The sequence below is a fragment of the Pezoporus occidentalis genome, unplaced genomic scaffold, assembly GCF_034315485.1.
Source record: "Pezoporus occidentalis ecotype Australia unplaced genomic scaffold, CSIRO_AGI_Poc_V1 ctg106, whole genome shotgun sequence".
In the NCBI taxonomy this organism is placed as follows: Eukaryota; Metazoa; Chordata; class Aves; order Psittaciformes; family Psittacidae; genus Pezoporus; species Pezoporus occidentalis.
In genome coordinates, this window is record NW_026912843.1 from 1,099,734 (window position 1) to 1,126,588 (window position 26,855).

Below are 26,855 nucleotides of genomic sequence, written 5' to 3' on the forward strand. Positions count from 1 at the left end.
CCGGTGTTGTGAACAGTCCAGTTGTAAGGTCCAACAGGTCAGCTGCACTGTGTCAGTGTGGCTGCCTTACATGCAGCAGCAGCAGCAGCAGTTCCTTGCAGGGTTTGCTGCAGCAGTGGCAGGAATCTCAACATCCATCGGACACCAGTGCACCTCTACTGAGCACAGGCCATGGTGTGGTACCCGCTGCCTGTGAGCTCCCCTCACTGCTGCCTGCTGCTGTGGTTGGAAAGGGGCTAACCGTTGTGCAAGTAAGGTCCCAACAACCCCACAGGGTGAGGAAAATCCCATGGGAAGGTTCCCTATGGTCAGGTACCAGCAGCACTGTTGGTGCTGCACACATCTGGTGTTGGTACAGATTTAGTAAGTACACAGACAGCAGCACTGCCCGTGTGCCACACACAGATGATGTACACTCCTGTTGCATCAAGCCATCACTGTCTGTGTTTGTGTTTGTGTGTGAAGTTCATGTTCACAGCTAAAATGTGATACATAGAAATGCATAGCTGTACACAGCTAAAATGAAATACATAGAAACTGCATCCAGGAGCGATGGATGCACCGCTGAACGATGCAGAAAGATGTGAACTCCATCCCCGGCATATTTGGGATGTCAGGTCTGGTTTCTAAACTAAACCCCTGCTTTGAATGGAATTAACACAAATAATGTGGTCTGTGTGTATGCACAGGGGTGAGGGTACGGATGCACAGTGGGGAGTTACCTTTTGTTTAGGTCACAGGAGAAGGTAAGCCACGACAAATAGCGTAGGACTTCATAATCATGTGAAGCATGTGTGTAGGGTCCAGTTTCTGTAGGCCATGGTGCCACCCTTTGTGTAACATTACTGCTAATGAGAAAGATTATGTGGCAGAAAAATGTGTCTTTTAACCTTTATCACATAGAGAACAGAGCACAGCGAGTTACTGACCTGAAAGGCAGCCATGCTGCTGGTCCTGCTTCACGTAGGCCCCAAAATGTTGGTGCAGGGATGCTTTTTCCTAACAGGAAGCCAGCTCCCATCAGGAAGCAGACTGGGAGGCTCTGTGTCACCAGCCTCCCTCCCAAGGGCTCCTGAAGTGTGTATTTAGCTGCTTTCCATGGACATGGGGGACGGCTGCGTCGCAGCTGTGTTAAACTCATCATGCTGGATGTGTCCTAATGGGACCTCCTAAACCCAGCCACTGACTGGAACAGTCTCACCTCTTCCAGTGACACTGAAATCCATTACCCCTACCTGGCTTTTATACAACAGTAACTTTGTGTCTCCTTGGTTTTAGGGTCTCCTCCTCTAATTCCAGAGATTGCTCTCCTACATTCACTTGAAGTTCCTCTGAAGGCTTGCGCATGGTTCACCAAACTTCCTCAAAATCAGGTAATCAGGATTTTAAGGATTTACCATTTCCAGTCAAATGAATGAATGAATGGAAAACACTCACTGGAAGCACAAGCCCCTGGATTTCTACCTTGGAAATACAGCTGCCTCCAGCAGGGAGGAGTTCCTGTCCTCAGGACAGAGCTCGAAGAGGGACAGAACAAGATGAGGACACTGGTGTCTGATGAGTGGTGCAGGAACCGGCTTCCCTGGTCCCTGACCCCCCCCAGCCCCAGCCCGCAGCACGGAGGCGGACGCGCGGTGATTTAAGAGCACTTTTATTGTTCTTTAAGGCTACTTTTAAGTACAAAAAAACCCCAAAACAAAACAAAACCAAACAGCTGTCTCTTCCCGCCCCAGTCCCGGTGGGATGCGGCCGCGGGAGACCTATTTTACACATTTACAAACACAGAGTCTGCCAGACGCAGCTGTAGGTGACCCGGCTCTGTGAGGGAACCACCACCGCGCACAGCAGTGACTGTGGTTTAGTTTCCTTCCACCCCCCCCCACCACCCACCCCCCCTTTGGCTCTCAGGACATTGTGTCTAATACATGGTTTACCGGACAGATCGCATTACGTCTTTATTGCCCTCAAATCCATTTACCTATCTCAGATAAGTAAATGTAACCTTGTAAAACAGCTCTTATTGAAAACATTAGCTTTAGAAACATCATCTCATTTGTGTTTACAAAGAAATATAGGAGTCACATTTTCCACAGAGTCAATCTACAGCATTAGTATTTAATGTTACGATGCTCAGTAGCCTGTAGCAATAACAAACTAGTGGCTATTAATGCTAATGCAGTGTTCTCATAGAATAACTGTGTTCCTGCACTTTTACTGTATTACAGACAAATCTACAACAAAAAAAAAAAAGATCAACTTTTTTCTCCAAACAAAAAAGAATGATTACAATAAAGGAAAGGGAAAAATTAAATAGCTACATATCATTAACAAATTAATTGTTCCTCAAAAAATACCTACAAATTTCTCTGTACATTCTTTACGCACAGCGTAACGATGGTCTTAAAGTTACCTATATAAAAAAGTGTTCTTTTAACAATCTTCCTACAGAGAGTAGGGTACTGAATGCCAAAGCAAGGAAGCGTTGACTACCCAGTAGGATGGTAGTGAAATGTGTCAAACTGGGGGGCTTAGGTGGTGGGGGTTTCATTTGTTAAAGAGAATTGAGCAGCCACCTTCTCAACCAGAGCAAGAGCCAATCTCCCGATCCTTCCAAATTAAATAGCTTAAAAAAGAAAACAAAAACACAGAAGTAAAAGCCACAATGGACCCAAATACTGTAACGTAGTCCAGAATACATCACACGTAGTTCATCTTCCAGCTAGTTCTAACCTTCTACACTGAACCAATTGTTTCAGGTAACCCAGTAGAAAAACAAAGCCCTAGTTGCAACTGTACTGGGAAGATGGAATGTCTGGGGGAGAGCAGTTACACATAACAAGAAGAAAAGCTCTTTACTAGCCCAGCTGTGGGTTTACGCCTGCCTCTATCGCCTACTTTCTAGTTAGTAGCTATTAATATAGCAAATGATAATAAACGCAGTAATACCTGTATAAAGTTCTCTACTGGAGGAATGTATGCTGCAACTTGGCATAGGCTTATGGAGAAGCTTAAAAAAACCCTAAAAGATCATATTTCACAAACTGTAACAATCTGTTGTCCAGCCAAGGTACGTCACGGTAACCGTTTCTGCAGCTGGCTCAAGGTGGATTACACAGACTTGGGGTCAGGAAGCAAATCCCTGGTTAAGCAGACAGGAACAATGACTCGGTCTTGCGCAAAGCTGTAGCATCCTGTACCACGCACCATCTATCTCTGACTGCGTCGTCCGAGGCCTGGCCTGAGGCTGTCCTCTTTGCTGGCTGCTACTAAAGTGAATATCAAATACAAATATCATAGAGTACAACTGTACCAGCAGTAAGTATATCTAGGATTGTTACTGACAAAAATAAACTAATTCTGAAGAAAAGCTAATAAGTATTATGATTCTTACTGTCTATACATTAATAGATACCAGCTATTTTTCATAAAACATGCATCGTTAAGCACTATTGAACCCTCCGACCTCAGCTCTACTCTAGCAAACTGCAGTGTTTAGGAAAAAATGCCCGTGTTCTGTAAATTATGCAGTCCAGTTGCAAGCACTAAGCACCTGAAATCTAAAGAGAGAAAGACCTATAACCTGTATGAGACTTCCCCTTCCAAAGCTGTTTTGCTTTAAGAAAAAAATAAATCAAACTGATAGAAATGTCATCCTTAAACCCTTTTTTCAGCAGTTTGCCCTCAAAATATTAGCGTCTTCCAGAAAGTTGCTATGCAACTTCAGTCCTCCTCCAATAGTGCAAATCATACATGACAGTTCTTTTCAAGTATATACATACAACGTTACTTCACAGAGGGAAAAAGAACCAAAACGAAACAAAAAACCCCAAAGCAATGTAAGCAAACCAGACAAATCTAGTTTCAAGAAGCTAATAAAAGCGGAAAGCACTTGGGTCAACCAACTAAGTGTGATGGCTTTTGTGGATTAGCGTGCATTAGTTTTTTTTAAGGGGCAGCAGATTTGCATCAGAGGTTTCTTTGGTAATTGAGGCAGGAAAAAAGGATGCTACATCAGATGAATCGTTATGAAATAGTTCCTGCTATCATCTTTAAGGGCACCCTTTCACAAACAAAGTGAGTACACAAAACATGTGTTCAAAACTAACCTCCCTTCCCCGACACTACCGTAAGCACTGTTCAAAGCTCAGTCAAACCATGCAAATTCACAAGGGTCCCGGTCCCCTCCTCAGGAGACCACCGAGGGCGAGTGATTATGATTGACCATGTGAGAGGAGGGGGAAGCCTGGCCCCGCCGCGACGCGGACTCGGGGCTGCTCGAGACGCCGTCCTTCGCAGCTTTGATCTGCAGCCACGTATCCCCAAGTGCTTTGGCAAAGTGGTCATCGACCGATCCTGTGATGGACACGGAGTTTGCCACTGGCTCAGGCTCCTTGTAATTCTTGCCAAGGCTTCGGCGGAAGTGCTCTTCCACCACCGGGTCGCAGGCAGTGGTAGCTGCACAGGGAAAGGAGGCAGAGAGTGTGTTATTTCAGGGCAGAATCCCGTTTTCCTCAGCATAAAGCGAGACCTTACAGCAGTACAGAGCTGTTGGTGAATGGGGGGAGTAGATGGAAGGGGTTACTATGAAGAAAAGTAATAAATGGAGTTACATATCTTTGTATTTCTGCAACCTGCAGCTGTTAAGCGTTTTCTATACAATTTTAGTTCTTCCTCAGGCTAGTGATGACTACAGTTCTTGTTCTATGGAAACGCTCTCCCAAGCAATCCCATAGAAGTCCTATTTAGACTTAAACAGAATTAAAGATGGAAGCAGTTCTTTAAAATCAGCTCCCAAGCCTGCTGATACCAGCTGGATGTGGGGAGACCTCGTTCTAAATTACACTGTGCCAAACGCTGATTTCAGGGTATCATCTTCCTCTACATACTTTGTGCTGGGAGCCAGCCTGAAAGCTGACTGATTCACTACCTCTGCACTAGATACTGCAAGCATTAAAACAGCATCATAGTATCGCAAGAGAAACAACCTTAAAAACAGGTTTTGCGCAACAATGGTAGTTAATTCTTCAGGCTCCATGTGAGAGAGCTGCAGTTTTGTGCTTTAGAAACATCGTCTGTGTCTACATGAGATTCATCTTTAAAGTCCCCTTCAAACTGGCAGGATCCACGCGACTGCCCTTAGTGCCACAGACAGGCTTGACTGATCCCAAAATACACCGGAGCATTGCCCCCAAGACCTGTTCAAGCGACATGAGACAAGTATCCTCTGACAACGTCCACCACTGCTGCAGAGCCCATGTAAATACAGCTGGGGCTCGAAGAGGGAGCTCGCCTTGGACAAATACCAGCAGGTTTCTAGCAAACTTGTGTCCTCTCAGGTCCTTCACACCAGTGGAGGTCTCCTCCAGGGTGCCGCTTCAGTTGTTAATTCCGGGTTTCAACAATACAGGGATCTTCTTTGAGTAACAACCACACACGCACCCCCCCCACTGTGGAATTCAAGGGCCCTACCTCTGTCTTGCTGGTGTACAGGAGGCAGAAAGCTGACGCTCCCTGCTTGGGAGCAGCTGCCCTCTATAGCAATGTGTGCTACCCACACAGACAGACGTGGAGGGTATTTGCTTCGGAAGAGTATCTGTACCTTCAGGAAGAGGGTTTTGTGACTGCAGTTCAATCTACTGACTCCTGAAGGAGCGGAGAAACTGCAGCACCTCAAGTGACAATGTGGCTGGATCTGCTGTCCATTAGACAGTAACTAAGGACTTGTTTGTGTGGGGTGTGTGTTTGTTTAAAGCAGCTTTTCAGAACAAGAAAGAACCCCTCTCTCCCTAATTCTGAACTGGTCTCTCCACTGTGGCACGGGACTGGCAGCTACAAAGCCTGCAGAGAGGTGGCTGTTGTTTCGCCTCCTTTTGCCCCTGTCTGTTAATACATCAGTGCCTGCACTGGGCGGAGGGTAACACAGCTGTGCTGCTCTCCCAGGGTGCAAGGGGCAGCGCAGGGTGCACACTTACTGCTGGCGGGCCTCCGGTACGGGGGCACGGCGGAGGCACAGCCGCTGTGCGCGATGGGGCAGTGGGACAGGTTGCAGTTGCGGTTGTTGGCGGAAGCGCAGGTGATCACCGAGGGACGGTTCTGAGGGGGACAAGAGAGAAACTGTCAGTCACTGTCAGCCAAAGCTGTAGCAGCAGCAGTTCACTGCAGCAGCACTTGAGAGTGCGGGCACTGAACAGAATCCCAGCAGTGAAATAACCCATAAACCATCCAATTCAGTAACGAGCATTAAACCCCAAAATACTTGGCTGTTGTTTCTTAGCCTGTCTTAGCCCTACACAAAAAGTGCAGTGTAAAAGCAAATAATTAAAAGCATTGAAGTGATTTTACAGCAACTGTTTCAACTTCACAGACAACATTACATACGTAGAACTTAACGTCAACACAGCATACGCTTGTTCCATTCCGGTGCCACAGATCCCTGTGATCCCAAGACTCAGCCAGGCTTTACACATGTTGCAGGTATTTGCCTCCTTAGTGTTACTCAGTTTTTGATGGCACCATTTTTCCTTCAGGAGCTCACTCTTCCCAGCCTGGCTGATCCTGTACTCCCTACTCTGGGCGCAAAATATAAGCCCATAAGATTAAATGATAAAGAGCACCTGAGTGAGCCTTGACCACAAATACTTTCCTGTTGTAATTAATCTGCTTTTCTAGTGCTGCTTAATGCATCACCCTTCTTCATTCTCAACACATGCAAACTCCCCAAAGCGTTCATCCCATAACCTGAATTCTGCAATGGATACTCTGCACAGTGTAATGGTAAAACACTCTTCTTATACTTGTTCACTATGCAGATGTTGCATTGAAACAAGGCCTAAGGAGGAGGAACGTCTGAGTCTTTCAAATGGCTGAAGGGAAATGAAGGGGATTAGAGTATTTTTGCTTTGCATCTTTGGTCTATTTTATGGTGCAAGGAGTCCATTTTGCTCCAGCCAATGCAAGTTCACTGGTAAGTGTCCAAAGGATTAACTGAATTGCTGTAATTAACACAGTTTTAATTTCCTGTCCATCTTGTGTGCAGCAAGCCCACAAGAATCACTGCTTTACCTACCACCACATACAGTCAATGAGGAAGGAAAGAGTTTTCATTGTGTAGTGGTACTTTAGTGTACAGAGTAAGAGCAAGGCCAGAGTGAGAGTCTGGAAGGGAAGGTTTAACACTGCATGGACACAACAGGAATGACGCCATTCACATCTTACTGCACTGCAGCAAAGTACAAAAAGTAAATGAAGAATTACTTGATTCTTCCCGAAGCATTTGTTTTCTTTTTAGGGACCAAGACTTTGCACATCTATGAAGCAAAATGTATATATGCTGCTCTCTTTTTAAAGGAGTATTTTAGACATCCAAGAGGTGGGAAGTGGAGACAGAGTGAGGCAGCAAACAAGGATGCACGTTCGGAAGCGAGCAAGGATCCCAACACCACAGAGGATCTGCAAGGCAGGATAAGGCATGTGTAGTTCTGTGTGTACAGGAGCACGGAGCAGACCACACAGATTTAGATGAGAATACTGAGAAAAGCTGAGAACTTAGTGACTACAGCAGCTGAAATACAAAGGTATTTTTTCCCACCTCTTTATTAGAAACAGGGCAAGATAAAAATCCCATTGAACATATTGAGGTGTAAATAAATAAATAAATCCAAACCCAACAAAAGAACAAATTGTCAAAGCTGGGTTTCTGCTGGGTTTTCCAATACACTTCTGGCTCTGGATGATTTCTACAATGTGTTCTTAGCAAGGTCTAACCTCAACATCCAATTTTCCAAGAAAACTGACTGTAACCTAGATCAAAATGTCAAAGGTAACAAGAGAGAGGAAGCTGGTAACGGGCACCAGGAATGGGCCCAAGTCAAACACCCCAAGAGGCTGGTGTCAGAGGTGGTGGCTGCTCTGGACACTGCCCAAAGGGCACCAGTGTCGTCAGCGGCAGCGAGGCCCTTCCTCCTCTGTCACCACCCAACACTGAGAGCAAAGAGGAGCCGTTCTGCACAGAACAATGGCTCTGCAACCTGTGTGCCAAGTGATGCAAGAGAGCAGCCACACTAGTGCAGAGCTCGGCCTTTTGGGAAAGCAAAATGGAAGAGACAAGTGTACACAGGCAACCCCTGTGAAAACCCACACAGCAGATGTAAAGCACACAGCTCTGGTGAAGAGCAGCTCTCATACATTGTATATGAAAACCCCAGCCTCTGAAACAGTATCTGCTCCAAGTGTTTACCCTTTGCAGGGCATCACAGCAGGGGAGGGAAGAAGGCAGGAAGGAAGAGCTTGGGCTAGTTTGATTTCTCAACACTGCAGCTCATCACAACTCAGTTGTCTTGCTTTGTCTCTTCACTTGGGATAAAAGCAAGTATGACAGAAGGAAACTATTACTGTCTAACCTGCATAGGGATAGCTCATCTTCAGCAGTTCTGGAGAAAAACACAACATACAAGATGGCAAGCCAAAAACCAAACCACTAGCCAAAACCAAACCAGAACACTGCAGCATATGGAAATAAATGATAATAGAAAAGAATTACTTTAGGAAAAGTCACTGCAGAAGAGCGAAATTACATTGCTCTGAACAACACAATGAATGCTTATGGCTGGCTAAACCAACCAAGGTCTTTCCAGCTTCTTTCACCTGGAAAATTCAGTGACAAATTCTCTGCGATGCCCTTTCTGTCTCACAACTCTTCTACAGCAGTCCCAAGAGGAGATCAAGTGAATACCTGCTTTACCTGCAAGCTGCATCGGTTACTGCCTAGCAGGCACTGGAGCTCTGTTCAACCACAGACTTTGCATTCCCAACTAAAGCAGCATTCACAAGCTTAGCAGAGCATCAGAGAAAGGTGTGTCAGCGTGTGACACTGACACACCTCACATCCAACACAATGAGCTGGGACATTCCCTGTGCATTTTTAAAACACGTTTTGTCTGAAGACTAGCATTGCCTACCTACTGTAACTCGCAATACGTTCTGCTTACACCCGCGCAGTCCTCACTGTGTCTACAGCAAGGATTCATACAACCACCCACAGCTGCTTGTCAGCTAGAAGCCAGTACCTGCTGCCGTTCCACAGAAGTCAGTGTAGGTGTGATGCCAACTGTCCGGGTTGCATCCATGCTGTTTTTGGTCAGTGCTAGAGGTTGATCCATGGTCAAGCTTGGGATTGAGGCATACATGTGATTGGCATGAAGGCTCATTGTCGGGGCAGCAGCCCTCTCTATGGGGCTGCGACTCCTCTCTCTGTGCTCCTTCCGAAAGTCTCCATTGGCAGTCTTGTTTCTAAGGCAAGAAAGAAAAACAAGATCAAAGGACTCACTATGGTTACAAGCTAGAGCGAGGTACACAACACTGAATCCCTTCAAGAGGCAGGAGGCAATGCATTCTGCTGGGCCTGTGGGGACGGCAGCGAACCCCTCTGTGAGGTACCCCTGCTCTATCCAGCCAGTGGTTTGCATCTGCAAGCTCTGGCAGCCAACAGTTTTCTTCAGCCTGGAATTCCTTCAGATCCTTAGCTAAATGCACTGAGTTTAAATAACACCTCTGTTAAGATCAGACACGTCCTCATTTCACATACTATTAATCCCACTCTGTCTCCTGACACTGCAATATTCTCTAAGCATTATTAAGCCCATGCAAAGTCTGTTTTCCTCAAAAGCCATGGCTGTGAGCAAAACACAGCGAGTCACAGCAGGAAGCAGGATTTTCACAGCAGAAAAGGAAGGAAAAGCTAAACTGCACTTTTCCCAGAATCACTGGATTAAGCCATTCTTTAAAAAGAATCATTTCAAACTACTACTGAACAATAAATCTCAGTAAATGTCCTCGCATCATTAGCCTATCACTCACTGCAATTAAAATAATACTGATGTGGGGCTTATGTGTGAGACATCTCAGTTTCCACACATGAAAGGCAAAGCAGTGAGCCACAGACATACAGCACTGTGAGGGGTTCACGTGCTGCAGCACCCAGTGCCTCAGTGCCACAGAGCAAACCCAGTCCATCTTTCACGCAGGAAAGCACTGGAGGAGAAGGCTGCTTCTATGCAACATACAATTCTGTCTTCAGAAGGTTCTTGAAGCAAGAGGGAAGTGTCCTGTGTGTAAGTGGGTAAAATCCAAGGTATTTTCCCCACTTTTTAAGCATATATTAATATGCAGGAGCAATCTTTAAAAATGCTCTGATGAGTATTAGGCAGAGAGAGAAAAGGAACAGAGAAGCGTTTTCCATAGTACTAGAAATGAAGATCTATGAAGAGTATTCAATATTGAAGTAAACTACAACTCCAAGAAGCCCCTTCCTATTGCAACATCAGAGAAAGGATCAAGAAGGCAGGCTGACAGCTGAGGGGAAAAGGACCAGAAGCCAAAGCCCTGCCAGCAGAGGGAAATGAGGAACCCTGAAGCTTTACCAACCAAAATGCTACAGGAAAAACCTGCAGGAGTGCCCCAGGAGTCAGGGTGCTCACCGAGTTGCACAGCATTTGTTTAAGCGCCTTTGGAGACCACATAAACCATTAGCTTTGACAGCATCCAGTGGCAATGGATTCTTCCATTTAAACTACACACTTGTTGGGTACCTTTTCTTCACAGGCTGGTTTTGTTTCTTTTAACCGTGAAATCTACTGATGTGCTCTGCTGTCACCTACTTCTTGTATCAGGAGAGGCAAAGCCATGGCTCCCTGCTGATCATCTTCACACCCCTCCTGAGTCCATCTCTGTCCAACAACCTTTTTTCTCCCAGGTAATACTTCCTTCAGGTACAAACTGTTCCCACACCTCTGTCACCCCTGTGGCCCCACCTGTGTTAGAGCTAGAGAAGCTCACTCTATCACCTCAATCTTTCTTGAGGTGAGGGTCCAGATCTTGGCTGCATTCACGAACAGGACATTTGCTGAACTAATCAGCTATTCCCCAGCTTGCTCAGCAGTCACTTGGTTGTACAGAGATCTGCTATTGCTGCCTGAACCTAAACTCAATTGGCACGGTGGAAGTTAGGGTTAATACGATGCCAGGCAACCAGTGACTTCAGGACACAGCTCATTCTCTCTGCCAAATTCCCTCGATGTGCTTAGGAGGGAACAGTCAATAGAATAATACAATACATAACTGTTCAGATCCCCCAGCTCTGCCTCCCCCCTTGCATCCCTTGTCCCTCTTAACTCATGACAAATCAGGAGCTGCTGATCAGCAGCATCGACCATAAAAACTAACCTTTAAAGTTTCACAGCTGGTGCTCAAGAGGTTCTCTGAACATCATGTGTTTCCCGAATCCTCCTTTGCAGGCCAGATTCAGGCACAAAAGAGCAGCACACAAACCACTAGGAAATAACATTCTCACAGTGCTACATTTCCCTCTCCTGCCAGCGCTGGTCCCATTTCAATTCACAAGACTACTCTGCAGTATCAGCATTCACAAGAAAGACGTTTAGAATTGCAGCGCTCTGAGCTAATGACTGATGCAAATGTGTGACTTGAGGCAGCACAACAGACTATATTTGAAGTACAGTAGCCTCATCTAGAGTTACAGCACTGAGGCAGCCACCGAGCACAACAGCAACATCCATCACCACCCCTGAGGAAGCAAGGATGGGCTTCACAGTGTGCCTTTGCTGGCTGGTCTGTACCTGGACAACAGCCACGAGATAGCCTGGGAAATAGCAACATGAAAAGACATGGCTAAAATCATTGTTCAGGCGATAAAGGCAATGCTGTGGAGAGGGGGACTCCCTCTCCTTGCTGCAGCACAGTTATCTTTGGTGGCTGCAAGCCAAGATCTTACTGTTCAACTAAATATTATCTGCTCTACTACAATTTAAGTAACCATTTGGAGGCTGCAAACCCACATACAGCTCCAGCACATTCCTGCTTCTCACTGCCTCAAAGGAAAAAAGTAACCCCTTCTCATCAGGACTGTATTTTGGCTTAACGAGCACAAGCTGAGTTTTCAAAGGAAAAAACTTGGTTTCCTCCACCCAAAAATGCCTGTAAAATGAAGCAAAAAATGCAGCCACACCAGTTGCTTGGGTTTTTTCCTGAGAACTGGGGATTTCAGCAACTCAGGGCTGCATTTCCTGGGGGGCAGGGCTGTCAAGTGACCGGCCATGACAAAAGCTCCTGAAATTCCCAAGCAAAAGACATTTTCCAGCTTACACAACAGCACCTATTTCACTGCTCCTTACTTCACACAAACAGCCACAGCCCTACGTGTTGGTCAACTTGGAGGTTTTGCTGGGAAAAAAAACACAAAGCAAAGCAAAACAAAATCAAAACAACCCAAGAAAACTTCTGCAGAGGTTTTTGGAAGCAGGGACTGGGAAAGTGGGAAACGGGCTCAGGCTGAGGCCAGGCAGCACAGCCCAGCACAGGGACCTTCCCGAAAGATACCCAGACTTAGGAAGCTCTCAGCAATCTCAGCACACCACACCCCAGCCCCTTCTGCAGGCACGTTAATTCCCTCTGCCCGAATTAGAACAACTCCTCTTCCGGGCAGGGAGCTGTTCATACCCCGCTCCTCAACGCTCCTCAGTCCATCTACCTTCACCTACAGAGTCTGGGCAAAAAACGAGAAACACCTGAAGCTTCAATTCCACATCAGCCCAGCTGAAAACGCTACAGCACCGTGTGGAACAGTAACATGATAGCTCTGTCCTTGTGAAAACACACCAGCACTTCTGAGTCCCTCCTGTTGAAATATAAATAGCAAATCCTACAGGCATCTGACTCCACTCGTAAAACAATTGGGCAGAAAATTATTTATAGTTAGCAGTCTCACGCTATTAAATAATTTCAGTTGAAAATACAACTTCAAAACCAGTTTTAGATTAGAAACCGAAGGTTTGCTACAGTATTATTAATATTATTACCATACTTGAGAGAAGCCATTCTTGTTTTGATCTCAGATGCTCTGCCTGAAGGGGCAATCAAAACAGCCTGTTTGAAGAGAACTGCGTTTCACTAAAGTCAGTTAGCTTAACAAATCCCCCCGCACTGAACAAGGGCAGAGGCATCTCTTCGTTCAAACACAAGAGCAGAAAATTACAAAGGATTTCTGACCATGTTTGAAAAAAATCACTTAAAAATACATGCTACAAATAAATCCAGCTGTCCAAACAGCATTACCATCCCCCAGCTCCACGCTGCCCTAAAGATCAGCATGTGTGACTCTGGACTCCATCTCCTGTGGTGCAGATGTCAGTGCACTCTATTCACAGTGGTGAGAGCCACCGAGCCCAGGCACTGGGACAGTCACCTCAGCCATGCCTACCACCCTTCCTTCCCTGCTGACAGGGGCAGGCAAGCTGCTTGCAGGCTTATTCTAGTAAAATTCTACACCATTCCAACCTTAACTTCTTCTCTCCAGCATTTGAAAAACAGACATTGTTTTCCATGTCTCTCCCCAGTGAATCATAACCAAGGCTCCAGCACTTACCAAGCATCATGTGCTCAGATGGATGTCATACCAAAACCACACACATCCTGACTGAGAGCTGCAAGTGTCCTGCAGCGGGGTTCTAAATACCTTTTGTTAATTGAAAGCCATGTTTGAGCCCTCCTCAGGAGCCAGTTCAAAGGTAGCTCAAATGCATTGTTCTGAGGATTTTGTTTTTGCTGTACAACCTCTGAATGTGGCTGTTCTGCGCCCTGGCACACAGCGGCGGTAATTCACACTCATCCTACAGGAACAAGCTCGCTCTGCCAGCTGCTGAAGGAAAAGGGAAAGAAAGAGGCCCACTGAAGGGGACAGTTTTGCTTGCACTCACTTCCAGCCTGCAGATCCTTAAGGAACAGATGCCAAAAGTATTACTGTACCTCCAAGTGAAGAAATCACAGACGTTTCACACTCCCTTTGGCAGAAATAGAGCTCCAACTTGGAATGGTTGTACTGTAGGAGTGTGTTTCACTCACAGAAAGAACAAGTATCCACTTACAGTGCTTTTAATTGCCATGTTAGATGTTTTCTTTAAACATACACAGCGCACAATACTGCTTAAGAGCAGACTTTCATCTCTGTAACCTAATTCAAATACACTTTAAGTATTTTCAGCATCTTTATAATGCACCTATTCTAACATATTTTACTTTATTTATTCACAAACTCTTAGGTCTGAAAGAAGACAGCTGCTTTTGTTACAGACTACTTAAGGATTTACAACCCACCACTAGAAAACATCTTCTCCACGTTATGGGGATCATTTCCTGCAAAAGTATCTACTTGTATACATAGATTCTGTCACTGTGAGGTGGGAATACAAGTATTTAAGGTCATATTTCAAAATATGTATTTCCAAAGAGAAAAATCCTTACTCAGGATTATTTAAGTAATCCAAACTCACTATGAAACCCCAAACAAAACCTGCAAGTATTAGCAGTTTGCTCTCTTGAGTGTCAGCCAATTATCTGAAGGACTCATAACACGAAAAAAACCCTCCTAACAGCCCAATACACTCTTCAAACCACGTCTACTTTGAATGGCTGCCACCTAAATACAGAACCCTTTCTCCACTCCATTTTACTAGCTGTACACTTCCTTGTTACTTTGAGTAGCCTTTTCCTTTTACAGCTTAGTACTCCATCCCAAACAGCTTTCAAGCAGGCAACTTGCAAGAGATTTTTGTCTTTGCAAGAATCACTTCTGCCCCATCTGATTTCTCAGGTTTCCTGAGAAAGATAACGCCCTTCCCTTTTTGCCACTGCTGTGATTTAAGCATTATTTGTACAGCATATTCCCCCCTGCAGGAAATCTTTTGGACAAACCAAAGATCGTGTTCAGACCAACGTGCAGATAAAGCTGACAACTGATCTCCCACTAACGCCCTTCTCCAGGCAGCTATGCCTCCTGCACTGGCTCCGGAGGAGCCCAGAACAGCACTTTGTTAGCCAGCTGGCTACAAAGCCTTCTTCAAGTGAGGTCTGTAGCTGGAAAATCCTCCACTTCTCCCCCTTTCAAGTGTGGTTAACAAGGGAAGAGGCAGGTGGCAAAGTCTTCACTTTCTGCCTCAGGCTAGAAACAGCTCAGCAAAGGAAGGAGGAGCAGGATTCTGAGCACTGCCTCAAAGCTTCTCCAGCTACCAACAATCACACTTAACTCTTCCCAGAAAAGAGCTTTTGTTCTTCAGAAGTTTTCAGCCTGAGCATCAGGCCGGGTCTGGAGCACTAAGCACCGTAACTCACACCAGTTCCTTCAGAGCCATAAGTACATACATGGGCACCAACTGTACCTGTTCTCCCCTGCCCTCTCCACTCCTCTCTAGCCAGAATCCTTAAGAATTTTCAGTTCACAAAGATTTTCCTCCAGCTCAGTGACACAGCCAATGGAAACACCTTTGAGATGAGAAGTCAAAAACCGCTGAGAACAAACTAACAAGAAATAGGGTAACCTTACATATAAACAAACCTAGGTCAGACTTTCTTATCTCACCAAAGCCAGATTTCTCGAGGTAAAATCTTGGACCAGGTAGTTACCTGTGAATGTAACCAACCAGGAGGGCAGATTTCACAGAGTAAAAACACCAAATTACTACTAAACTGTGAAATGAATAAAGGAGCATCCCACTGCTGCCTGCCTGCACCAAGCAAACACACTCAGACACGGAAGAGCTCCCCTTCCTGAAGGCTTAATAGTCTCAAGTACGAAAGAACGCAAGAGAAACCACATGATGTAAGACCTTAGTCAAAAGCCAAAGCCACAAAACTGAAATCTAAATCTAATGTACAGTAAAATCAATTTACACAATCTCGGATCCTACTTATTTTTCTCATGGGGTGTTTGTTTAGTGTTTGGCTGTGTCTGCTCTGGCACTCACAGGGTTGGTTTCAAAGGTAGCACGGGTTGCTTTATAATGGCAATCACTCATTCTGTCCCTAAGGAAAACTCTGGGATTAATTAACTGAAACATTATGTCACTGCTGGAACGCAGACGTGTACAATCCAGAAGCAAAGTTACCTCCCTGCAACAGGTACAGACTGCAGGTTAGCTGGGAAATCAGACCCTCCAAGTCAACTTAAGACCTCTGCTCTCCCACCACCTTCTCTGCCCTGCACTTCCACTGCCTGCTTGCCCACCTCCTACCCCTATGGTTCAGCTCTCAATTGGTGAGGTAGACCTGATGGCTTATTTTAAAGCACTTGAATATTTTGAAGAGGTTTTATGTGAGGCCATACCCGAGATGGAAATAACTCAATTTTAACATGTAGTAAATACGTGGGGAAGATGCGAAACCCTCATTGATTCTGCTGAGGCAGCTGGAAATATGAATTAGCCTGTTAGGAAAAGAAAATAAATCACTAATGGCTCAAAAGTAGAGCTAGAACAAGAGAAAGCTCCAGCATTTCAGTATTACCACAGTAACAAGTGACCTGGTACAACTGGACACTGCAGTAATTATACAAGTTTCCTAAAATGCACCCTGGTTTCTAAAGGGTAAACATAACCCCATTTCATCCCTTCAAAGTTGTGTTTAACTGTATCTAGGTGGACACCAAGTTCAGTACAACTCCCATCAGCTTGGATTTAGTTTTCAAAGACTGAGGACAAAAAATATTCAGGCTCCTGCCAGTTGCATTAGGCAAAGAAAAGAAACCTTCTGGTCCTCTGACCTGCAATGCAGCACCACTGGCCTCCCTCTTCTACCTACTGTTTAAGAGCAGGAACAGCACCCATCTTGGAAAGGGGACAGAAGTGACCAAACGCTGAAGATCTGCCTGATCCAGCCTCCTACCCGTAACTCTCAAAAGAGCAACAGTGGCCTTTGGGAAAACCAGCACAACACACTAGAAAAACACAGACATGAAAAACTATTTCTACCAACTGTGAAAACCAAAAGGCAGGAGATGCGAGCGTTTCAGCTGCAGCACAGGATATGGTCTGCCTTTAGAAGGTGCTGGTGCTACTGTTCCAGAGAGCTCCTTTTTGCGAGAGAGTTTCAGTAAAACTGTAAAAGTCAGACGTGTCAGCACACACCAGAAACTCAATGCTATGGCTGCCAGTTAGGAACAAGAACTAAGGTTTCATTTCTAGCGCAAAGGTAAACTGTGCAGAAGTCAACATCATATATGGGCACTTGAAGGCACAAAAGTCTTATTCTGAGAAAGTCAAATGAAGCCAGTGAAACAGCAGAGCCTGCCAACGTCCACATCTGGAGAGCAAGTAAGGCTACTGCCTATACTGAAACAAACAGAACATCATCTAGAATGGCAACTCACCGCTGGAATGGAAACTAAATGTATCCCTGCAGAAGCATGAACTGTTTCAAGTATGAAAGGCACTTGGAATGGCTCGGAGGGGAAAAACATCCAGAAAAGCAAACGATACAGAAAATGAGGTTAAAGGGACACTCCAAACTTTAGGGAAAGTTTCTAACAAGGAGGAAAATCTGACAGTACAAGGGAAGCGCAGAGTCTTCCATGAAGGCAGCTGGAAGGTCAGGGGGGTTACTGGAAAGATTCAGACATAGCTGTAAGATGATTAACTTGTACCTAACTGCAGCGCCCACCCAAACACCTCTGGCAGACATTTCCTCTTCCATTCTACCAATTCATGTGCTGGGTCACATGCAGCGTTTATAACTCAGCCATATTAACATCCTTTTGAAGTCATACTTGGCGCATGCAACAAACCTTTTCTACTGAGTCACTGGAAAATACTGTAAGAACTATTTATGATCACACAGAGAAAACTATGGGCCAATGTCAGGAGAAAGCTCATACACAAAATGCAGACAGCAGCAGGGCATGTCCTAGTGGAACAAGATTCACCACATACATGCGTGCTCAATATCGCCAGGGGACATCAGGCTGTTCTGTAGGCTCTGGGAAAAGTTGAAGGTGGTGAAACTCAATGGTGAAACTGTGCAGAACTGTTAGAGGAAATAAAAAACGGCTGTTACATTTTCTCACTGTATTTTCTGCATTATTCCTTACAATATTTTCCACATTATTTGGAAAAATACTTTCATTCCTCACCCAGTGCTTGACATGGAACTATTTGTGTTACAGCAAGTACCAGCTTCAGTCAATCTGTGATCCTCAGGTTCTCAAAAGTTTACATGAGTTTATTTAGTTCAGTCACCTGAAAGACTGCATCGAGTAGAATCTCATGGTAGAGGAGCTGATGAATCACTTTCTTCAAATAGATCATGGGGGAAGTAAAAGATCCCAACAACCTGGAAATGGCACGTTTATTACTAAGAGCTTTAACAACACAAGCCAGTCTCTGGAAACAAGGTCACAGTGCTGGAATTAACCATGTCAGACTGTCAGGAGATGGGATGATAGAGCTTTTTTTTCCAGCTTCAATGGTTCTTATGAGAAAGAATCACCCAGGGAAAAGGCCCTGGATCATGAAAGCTTACAAATGATCGTCTCTATCCATCAGATACACCATGTAACATTAGCTGATGAGATTTCTTTTCATGGGCTGTTTTATAAAATAAAGATTTCACTAAAAGTGTATTGAAACTGTTTATAATCACTAATAAAATCTGAATTACCTAAACCCTGGAAGCACTATAAATACAATAACAGTTTCATTGTATCTTGTACAACTATTCATACAAATATAGTAAAACAGCTCCTTTCAGGAGCTGATAACCAAACTGACCCACAACAGTAGCAGGTTTGAAAGGACACTTTGGAGTTAACATGCCCAAGTTAACCACTGAATTCTGCAATCCACAGTATCCTCTCAGAACAACTTCTTGTTTAAGGGAGACTCCAGTTAGAAAAGCAAATCACAAGCAAAAGTGTTTGGGGGGGCTTTAATTCCCCCTCTTTTTAAAGTCCTGATTTATGAACCCTAAAAATTACTAATTAAAAACAGATTCATGAAGCACCATTTCTTATGGTTCAGACAACAGCTCCAACACACACCCCACAAACAGCTCTGACAGACAAGGCCTTTTAGGACAGGACTTTTACAGGAATGTATGACTCAACTTAACTTGATTGCAGTATGCAAGCGCTCCATTACCTACAGGAACTGCAGATCTGTGCCACGTTAAAGACTATGTGAAACAGTAACTGCAGTGCACCAAGACTTCTCCCCAGATGGTTCGGGAGGTTTTTGTCATGGCTAAACCGAACTCATCCCACCCTCCCTCTTTCTTTCCTATCAGGCATTCTGTGCTCCAGCCACACAAGGAGGGTGGCCATGCAGCACAATGGAAACATCACCTTTATGTTTTATGTTGAGCTCTAACAGTGCTGGCAGAGCTCTACACAAAACATGAAGGTGACTCGACTTAGGTACAGCTAGAAATAGCCAGAGGAATACTGTTCACCTTTCAACACTGAGAAATAATGCCATTTGTCCAGTCAGCACTCAGCAATGCTGCAGGAATGAGTTAAAGCCAGCTGGGTGTTTGTGTAGCGCATTACAACATGAGAGAAAATGAAAGGAGACTGCCCAGGCCAGAGCTTTCAGTCTGGGGAAAAAACGTACTTATTCAACCAGAAATTAATGTAATGTTTTATTCCAAATCTTATCCTTACAGAGCCATTGTCTATAGCAACCGTGTCCATAACATCCTAATTCTCAAGAGCGCAACTTTCTAGTAAATGATACATCTGTCAAACTGCAGGAAACATCTGGGAAAACGGTTAAATGAGAAGTGAGATTAAATCCTGGTTTCCATATGGTTAGGATATACATCTAGAATGTGTCTCTAAATGTTACTGGTTCTTTTCTCTTGCTTAGCTATCAGACTTTGGATTGGTGGTCAATGTTGGAGCTAGCTAACAAACCCCTGCTGCTGGCAAGAGGAGACACCTGAGCTAACATCACCTCACTTTTCAAGTACTCAAACATATACCCATATTGTGGCAGATGGGGTCCTTTGGGGAAGGACTGATAAGCTATCCATCAACTTTTAGCCCTGAAACTGCTCCTATCAACCAGTTCACATGTGTTTGCCTACCCTCTCTTCAACTAAAAAGGACTTGAGTGCTTTCTGAAATTCTCCCTTGGATGAGAACTTCTGCAAAACTCTGTGTTAAACATTAACTCGGATACATTTGCTCTTTCAAGCCTGCCCCTGAAGGTTCAATTTAATGTATATGTGTTGGAAACAATTTAAGAGTATTTGTGTGATGCACAATCTTCATTAATAAACAAGAAAATGTATCAGATTTGGTCCAGCATTCCAACAATGTATATATGGAAAGAAGAAAACATGGGAAAAGCAGTTGCAATCCTGCTCCTTTGCCCAGTCATCAACAGGAGGCACACTGTAACAGCTCCACAGGCAACAGGGAGGACTTCAGCTTCACCAGGACTGCTCTGCAAACACCAGGTTAATCCTAAAACACTTCAAAGGCATATTTGTGCCAAGAGAACCGAGTGAAGATGCGCACAACCAAATGAGAGAGACCTTTTGGGTGTTCTGAGCTCTGTGTGTTGGGGTTTTCTTTTTTTTCCAATTCCAATTTGTCACAATAAAAAGACGGTGTAAACATGCTTCTTAATCCCCCATGGAGCTTGGAACCCAAAAAGCAGCAGTTACAGCAAAGAGCTATCTGAAAACTGCCACATTACCTCTGCAACCCAGTTCTAAATCTTTCTGAGCCCTTCCTGGAGCCGGAGCCAGCCTCCAGCACAGCAGGGACCTGGTGTTCTGCAAGACATTTCCACCTGGCATCTCAGCCAGGGTCAGGGAGGACGGAAAGAGGAGGGGGATAGAGTCCTCCAGATCTTAACTCAAAATTCCTTGCTTTGAGCCACTACAAGCTTGATGAGGACAGAGCTGACCTTGCTTTGAGCAGGAAGCTGGATGGAAAGGTCTCCTGAAGCCTGTTCTAACCTGAATTACCCCATGGTCTTCGAGTCCAGGGAACTTTCCATAGAGCTTAGGGCAGATTTTTTTAAAAGGATGTCAGGATAATTTCTCTGACAGTGTCATTAAAGCAAGCAAACTCCACTGAATAGTCATGGCAAAAGCCTTATAATATATGGCAGCTTCCAAACTCCAGGAATCAAATTCAGCTTTATAGATCAGATTTGCCAAGATTGGTCACTGCAATAAAAGTGAAGACACAACCCAGAATGAGTATCAAAAGTGTCTGGGTCTGATATATGGGTACATTTAAAACTAAACATCATCTTACAAGATATACATTGAACTACCTTTCTGATGGGTAGACCTTGCTTTTATTACAAGAAAAAGCCAAATTATTTGGCTTTTTAGAAGGGCCTGTAGGGACAGGCCAAGGGGAATGGCTTTAACCTGCCAGAGCAGAGACTGAGATCAGCTCTTAGGCAAAAGTTCCTCCCTGTGAGGGTGCTGAGGCACTGGCACAGCGTGCCCAGAGAAGCTGTGGCTGCCCCATCCCTGGCAGTGTTCAAGGCCAGGTTGGACAGGGCTTGGAGCAAGCTGCTCTAGTGGAAGCTGTCCCTGCCTCTGACAAGGGGTTGGATCTGGATGAACTCGTAAGGTTCCTTCGGAACCAAACCAGTCTGAGAGTCCATGATTCTATGCTATTAGCTGTAACTGTCCCTAGCTAAGAGCAGTTAAGAGCTACTCCCTACTCGAAATCAGAGCAGCTAAATCAGCCCAGTGCCATTCCTCCAGAACACTCAGCCCGCCGCTGCTCCCCAGTAACACAGGGCCCCCAGCAGCACTCTTAGGGCCACATACTGGCTGATGTCCACCCTGCAGCTCCATGGAGCAAAGGGAAAAACAAATCACCCCCCGGACTGCTCTTCTGTAAACCAAGGCAACTTCAGTGAAGTTACACATACTAAAAGAAAGGCATATTTCAACTCGAGGCTTACAATAAGCTCGCTGCTTCTTTACAAAGCACCAGAAAATAAAAGCATGGTAAAAAAAAAAGCATGTTTTACTTCAATAAGATTACACTTTAACCAGTGCATTTTAAGTAATACATTTGAGGGACACATAAGAAAGTGTAAAATGCAAATAAAGCAGTTTCATATGACAATAGCTGGGGTTTAAGTTGGGGTGGAAGCATTCCTTTTCCCAAGTAAGGAGCTATGGATGTAATCTCTATGGCCAGGAAAACACAGAAGCTGTATAAATAGAGCCTGTATGCTGCTGTAAGGAAGGCAGGCAGTCTCACATATTGACTTTTTAAGTCATCCACAAGGTCTCAAGGGTATTTTATTATCCTGCAGCTGAGAATTATCTCCCCTGAAAAAACAGAGCCTTTGATAAATTGTTCTCTGCACAGGAATTCCATGACATACTTTACAAACCCAGGAGGACTGCCAGGCCATTTGATTCACTCTGCTCCAGAGACTGTAGGCCAATAGCTGTGTTTTCCATGACAGAAGTAAACATACCCCAGTACAAATCAAAGACAACACACTGGGGAGTTACACCTGAGCAGCGCCTATCTCTGTGCATTCCGTTCCAAGCTAAAGGCTGGCATCGCTGGATTGCTCCTCATGCTTCCAAAGCACTGAAATGGCTTTATTCCCACTGAGATGCTAGGGTGCTGGTACTTAAGAGTTAACATCCAATTGCTAACAAAAGGTTCTACCATTTACAATGAACCACAGCACACAGCTCCTGCCCTGTTCAATGATGTCCCAACCACAGTGTGAAGCAGTTTTGTATTAATTGCTCACCAGCACAGTTCTGCCAACATCATCACAGACCCAAATGTCTGAACAGGAGCTGCTTGTGGCGATAAACCCTCGTCTTCCAAATGAAAAATATCTGCCCACCTGGACATTTAAACACCACTACATGGCAAAGGTGTAGCCCTAGCACTGACTGGGGCAGCTGTGCCCAGTTTGTGTGGCACCAACTCATGCACCCTATGCTTTCAAGGACTTTGTCCTGAAAAGTTCAAAATGCAGACTCTAAACTTCACCTTTACAGTCCGAATCACACAAAACGCCTTTGCTACCAGCGAAGGTATCGTGCCATCTCCACATCTCTTACGGAGCTGGGTCTCTAAACCGAATGTTGTCAAACTCATGCTTCTAAACCTCCAAGTCACTACCGTGGGGCTGCCATTATTCTGTTCCATTAAGTATTTATTTCCCCAAATCTACTGCCTTGTCTTCAGCGTAAACAAGTCAAGCTGCTACAACACGCTGCCCATGCCCAACACGCATTTTTAGGACAGCTGCACACAGTTTGAGTAATTCATTTCTATTGTTAAGCCAGAACATCCTCATCCGAAAAAAAAGAAGGAAAATATGAAAACCATTCGAAAAAATAACCTCATTAGTGGTGGTGGCAGGGAAGTGGCAGTAAAATTCAGAGAACATGCATGAACTTTCCTTGTATTTGAAATCCACTGATATTCAGTTATTTCAGCTTCATCACAGAAGTCTGAAGTTTTGCAATATTCAGTTGAAAGTGTATTTTCATATGGCCAGATAAAACTTACAAAATAAAGCAGAAAAAAGATGGCCTCACATATGCTATTTCAGGTCAGGATTCATGTGCAGGTTTAACTGAAATTAATTACGTCCCATCACATGAACACTGGGCAGACAACCAGTGCTTTTCATTAAAAGAAGAAAAGATGCACATTTCATACATAAAAAAAATAAAATCACAGAATCTACCGAGTAAAAACATTCCATACTGGAAAAGATCAAAGAGCTTTCAAATACACCTGAGGGAATCACATAAAGTAACTAACTGCCCCTATCTTTTAGGTTTGAACGTTAGTCAAACATGAGTCTGCTCGTTCAGACTTCATTATTTTTATGGCCTCCACTGTATAAAGTGGTATAATGTATGTAACTGCCAGCTGTGCTTGATTCCGTCATCAGCAATTGGGTTTTAAAGAAAATAACACCTTTTCCCACAATCCAAACACACCAACTCAAAAATGCCATAGACTTCTTTCTCATGCATGTATGCCACAGAAATGCAGCACACAGTTCTCTCCAATACCAGCGTTCTCAGCTCCAGAGAAGGGCTATAAATAGTTAAGTTTTTAGAAGAAAGAGCAGGGTATGCTGTAAATGAGAAGTCTCCCCTCTGCTTGTGAGCTTCTATTGTTTTGCATTACTTCAGTGCTGGATTCCTGATTTGTAACAAATTCCAAGACTGCAGACTACAGGCCCAGCCTCTGACTAACACTGTGGTGATTTATTTGAGGCTAAATACCTCTGTCCGCATCTTATGACTGAACACAACAGTCCACAGCAGCATGGAATGCGAGGAATGCCGAGGCTGCAGGAGCTGAGGCAGCAGGGAAAGGCACACAGCTATCAGGCAGCCCTGGACTGCTGAACCGCTCCAATCACTTCCTCCAGTCAAGAATGAAAGGAATTCTCTAAGCCTGTACTTCATGCCAAGCAGACTTGCATTCCCAGGAATGAGAACAGAGCAAGAATGGCATTTGATGATTACCCAACACAGGCACCTAACTCATCTACACTTTACCTGTAGGAAAAATTCCACATCTGACTGTCAGAGCTGAGGCACGATCCTTTAAGTAATGTTTAGTAACAACTGCAGCTTACCCAGCTGTCAAGGCAGACTACAGAGCAGCTGGCTCACAATCCTGGCCTCGAAAAAATGCAAAGCACTTCTGTTTCTCCTCCTCCTGCCTCACCACCCCCACCAGCAGAGAGTGCAGAGCTCAGAATCAGGGGAAGTGAAAGGAGCAGATTACGCAGAACAAATGAACAATACTTCAGAAATCGCGAGGTGAATACGTATGTTTTACTATAAATAGTTAAGCTGAGCTAATTCCTGTTACCTCATGCTGTATGAAAACAAAAGAAAACAAGATGACCCACCAAATCACACCAGTCTTTGTGCAGATCTTCCAGACTGGAACAAAGGAAAAACCCAGCCCAAAGTTTTGGATGCAGTATGATTTTAGCACACACAGAGACGAAGAGGATAGCACTACATTCTGTGAAGCAGAGGAAACAGAAGCCAGACACTTACAGATGGGGGTTGAACATTCGACTCATTTTAGAAACGTGGTCATTTTCACAGTCTAGCTCGTCGTCCCCTTGGTCCATGCTCAGCTTTCTCTTGTTGGGGCTGATAGGAGGAGGGCCTGTTCGATGGTTGGTTAGAACAGAGGACACTGGAAGGGACTGCATTCTGGGCTCACCTCTTAGGGCTGCTTCACCTGCAGGAAGAAGACAAGTGAGAATGAACACAACAGGGAGAAGAGAGGTAAAACAATATGCTCTCTGAAAACATTCTCACACAAAACCCTCCCAAACAGACATCAGGTCTGCACAGGCACATTTAACATGGCTGTAAGATAAATAAAGTATCATAAACCATATTCCAGTGTTTTATGCTGGAATCAACAGTCCACAAAAGGTAGTAAGGGAGGGGTCAACTCACCCCAGATAATCTGAAAGGCTGAGCTAACGCAGCTTTTCCAACAGCAGTTTTATTCAGAAGCATTCCTTCTTACAAGCTGCAGCTCCAACACTGAACTTTCATTACCTCATTCTGCAAAGCATGACTGTTCGCACTGAAATAAGCTTTGTTCCTTTCCTTATGGTTGTGGTTATAAATTCCAGGGCTACAGATCACACTGATGCCAAATACTCAAGATCTAAAACTGAATAAATGTTCAAACGATTCCTTTTGTGAAACGCTGTCCAAACCAAGCTTCTCTGGTATATAACTGTGCAAGGCAAAAACTAGGGAGAAAAATCTACATCAGCAAGTTCTAGTTTTAAGTTTGTCCTTAAACATCCTGCTCTGTACTTTTAAACTACGTTTGGAGCAATGAACAGAACAGCACAATTCTTCAGCATAAGAATGACAACATTTCACTGTAAGAATGCTAATGCTCAACTAGGCAGACTGGTGGCAGAGTACTGAGGAGATTATAAATCGTATATAAATCTACACTTAACCAGAAAGTGCCACTCATAGCATGCAGGAGCTGTGTATGAATAATTCCAGAACTGATACAATGAGCTTGCACAAAAACACATCCCATTTCATTACTAAGCACACAGGACTCTTCCCATTTCAATTAAACGTCTCCCTAAAGCACAATGCTGCTTCAGCAGCAGCTATGGACTTGACTGCAACTCACATCCTCACAGCCACAGGTTGTATTTAGACCTCATGGGGATTCAAAGATGTTAAAACAACGCTTTTGGGACTTCATAAAGGCGTTGAAGAGGAGCTGAATTAACCAGGGTTACCTGTTCCGGTAACACCCCTGAAATAGCCACTTTTGCTAGAGTTTAGAATTTGTATTTTTCCTACACTGCCAGACACATTTGTTTTCTACAGGGCCGTAATTTCCAGAGCTAAAATTAGGATCAAGTTAACTCCATCTGCAGTACCTGACAATGGAAATCTTTGTATGCCACCACACATTTTCACATCATCGCCATGACAGATGATTTATAAAATGCTGCCCTAATTCCACACACGACAAACAGTGTTTTGTTGGAAAAGGAACGAGTGAGGAGAAAACCTCCTGAATGTTTACCAGTAAAAATAAGCATTTTGCCAATTTAGTCAGCATAATATAAACTAGCAAATATACACCGACCTATAATACACCACAATTCACGATTTCTATTAAAGACTCTGGCACCAAATCTAAATAGGAACTTTCCATCTCAGCTTTAAATAGTAAAAACTGTGCTCTACTGCAAATGCTCCGAGGCAGACATCCAGCCCCTCTCCTGTTCCTAACACCCAAAGTGTTAGCCCCACAACTGCCCCACTGTGAAGCTTTAAGCAAAAAGACCTCTCATGAAATAATCTTTGTATCAGTAAAATTTCTGAATATTGTCTTCAGCCTTTGTATTTTGCCAGGAGAAACCTCCACCTACATAGCGTTCATACTCCAAACTCCAGATGTAAACCACATCATACCAGTTTCTCCCCAGTGATGAACCTCTCGCACTTCTATCTTTGACAAA

At 44.4% G+C, this 26,855-nt stretch overlaps 1 protein-coding gene and 1 long non-coding RNA gene across 3 annotated transcripts in view; one reads left to right on the plus strand and one right to left on the minus strand.

Annotated features, from left to right (window-relative positions):
• Window positions 1–1,268: 1,268 nt before the first annotated feature.
• Window positions 1,269–3,367, plus strand: LOC134164489 (uncharacterized). The gene is made up of 2 exons (XR_009965163.1): window positions 1,269–1,373; window positions 3,063–3,367. It is a non-coding gene; the product is annotated as an uncharacterized LOC134164489 (long non-coding RNA).
• VGLL4 (vestigial like family member 4) overlaps window positions 1,930–26,855 on the minus strand; it is a 75,742-nt gene continuing 50,816 nt past the window's right edge. For both annotated transcript variants that reach the window (XM_062620281.1, XM_062620272.1), the window contains 4 exons: window positions 24,889–25,078; window positions 9,066–9,288; window positions 5,973–6,093; window positions 1,930–4,455 (listed from right to left, as the gene is read on the minus strand). In XM_062620281.1, the coding sequence (XP_062476265.1) occupies window positions 4,187–4,455; window positions 5,973–6,093; window positions 9,066–9,288; window positions 24,889–25,078 (803 nt within the window). In that variant the 3' untranslated portion in view covers window positions 1,930–4,186. The remainder of the gene's footprint in view (window positions 4,456–5,972; window positions 6,094–9,065; window positions 9,289–24,888; window positions 25,079–26,855) is intronic.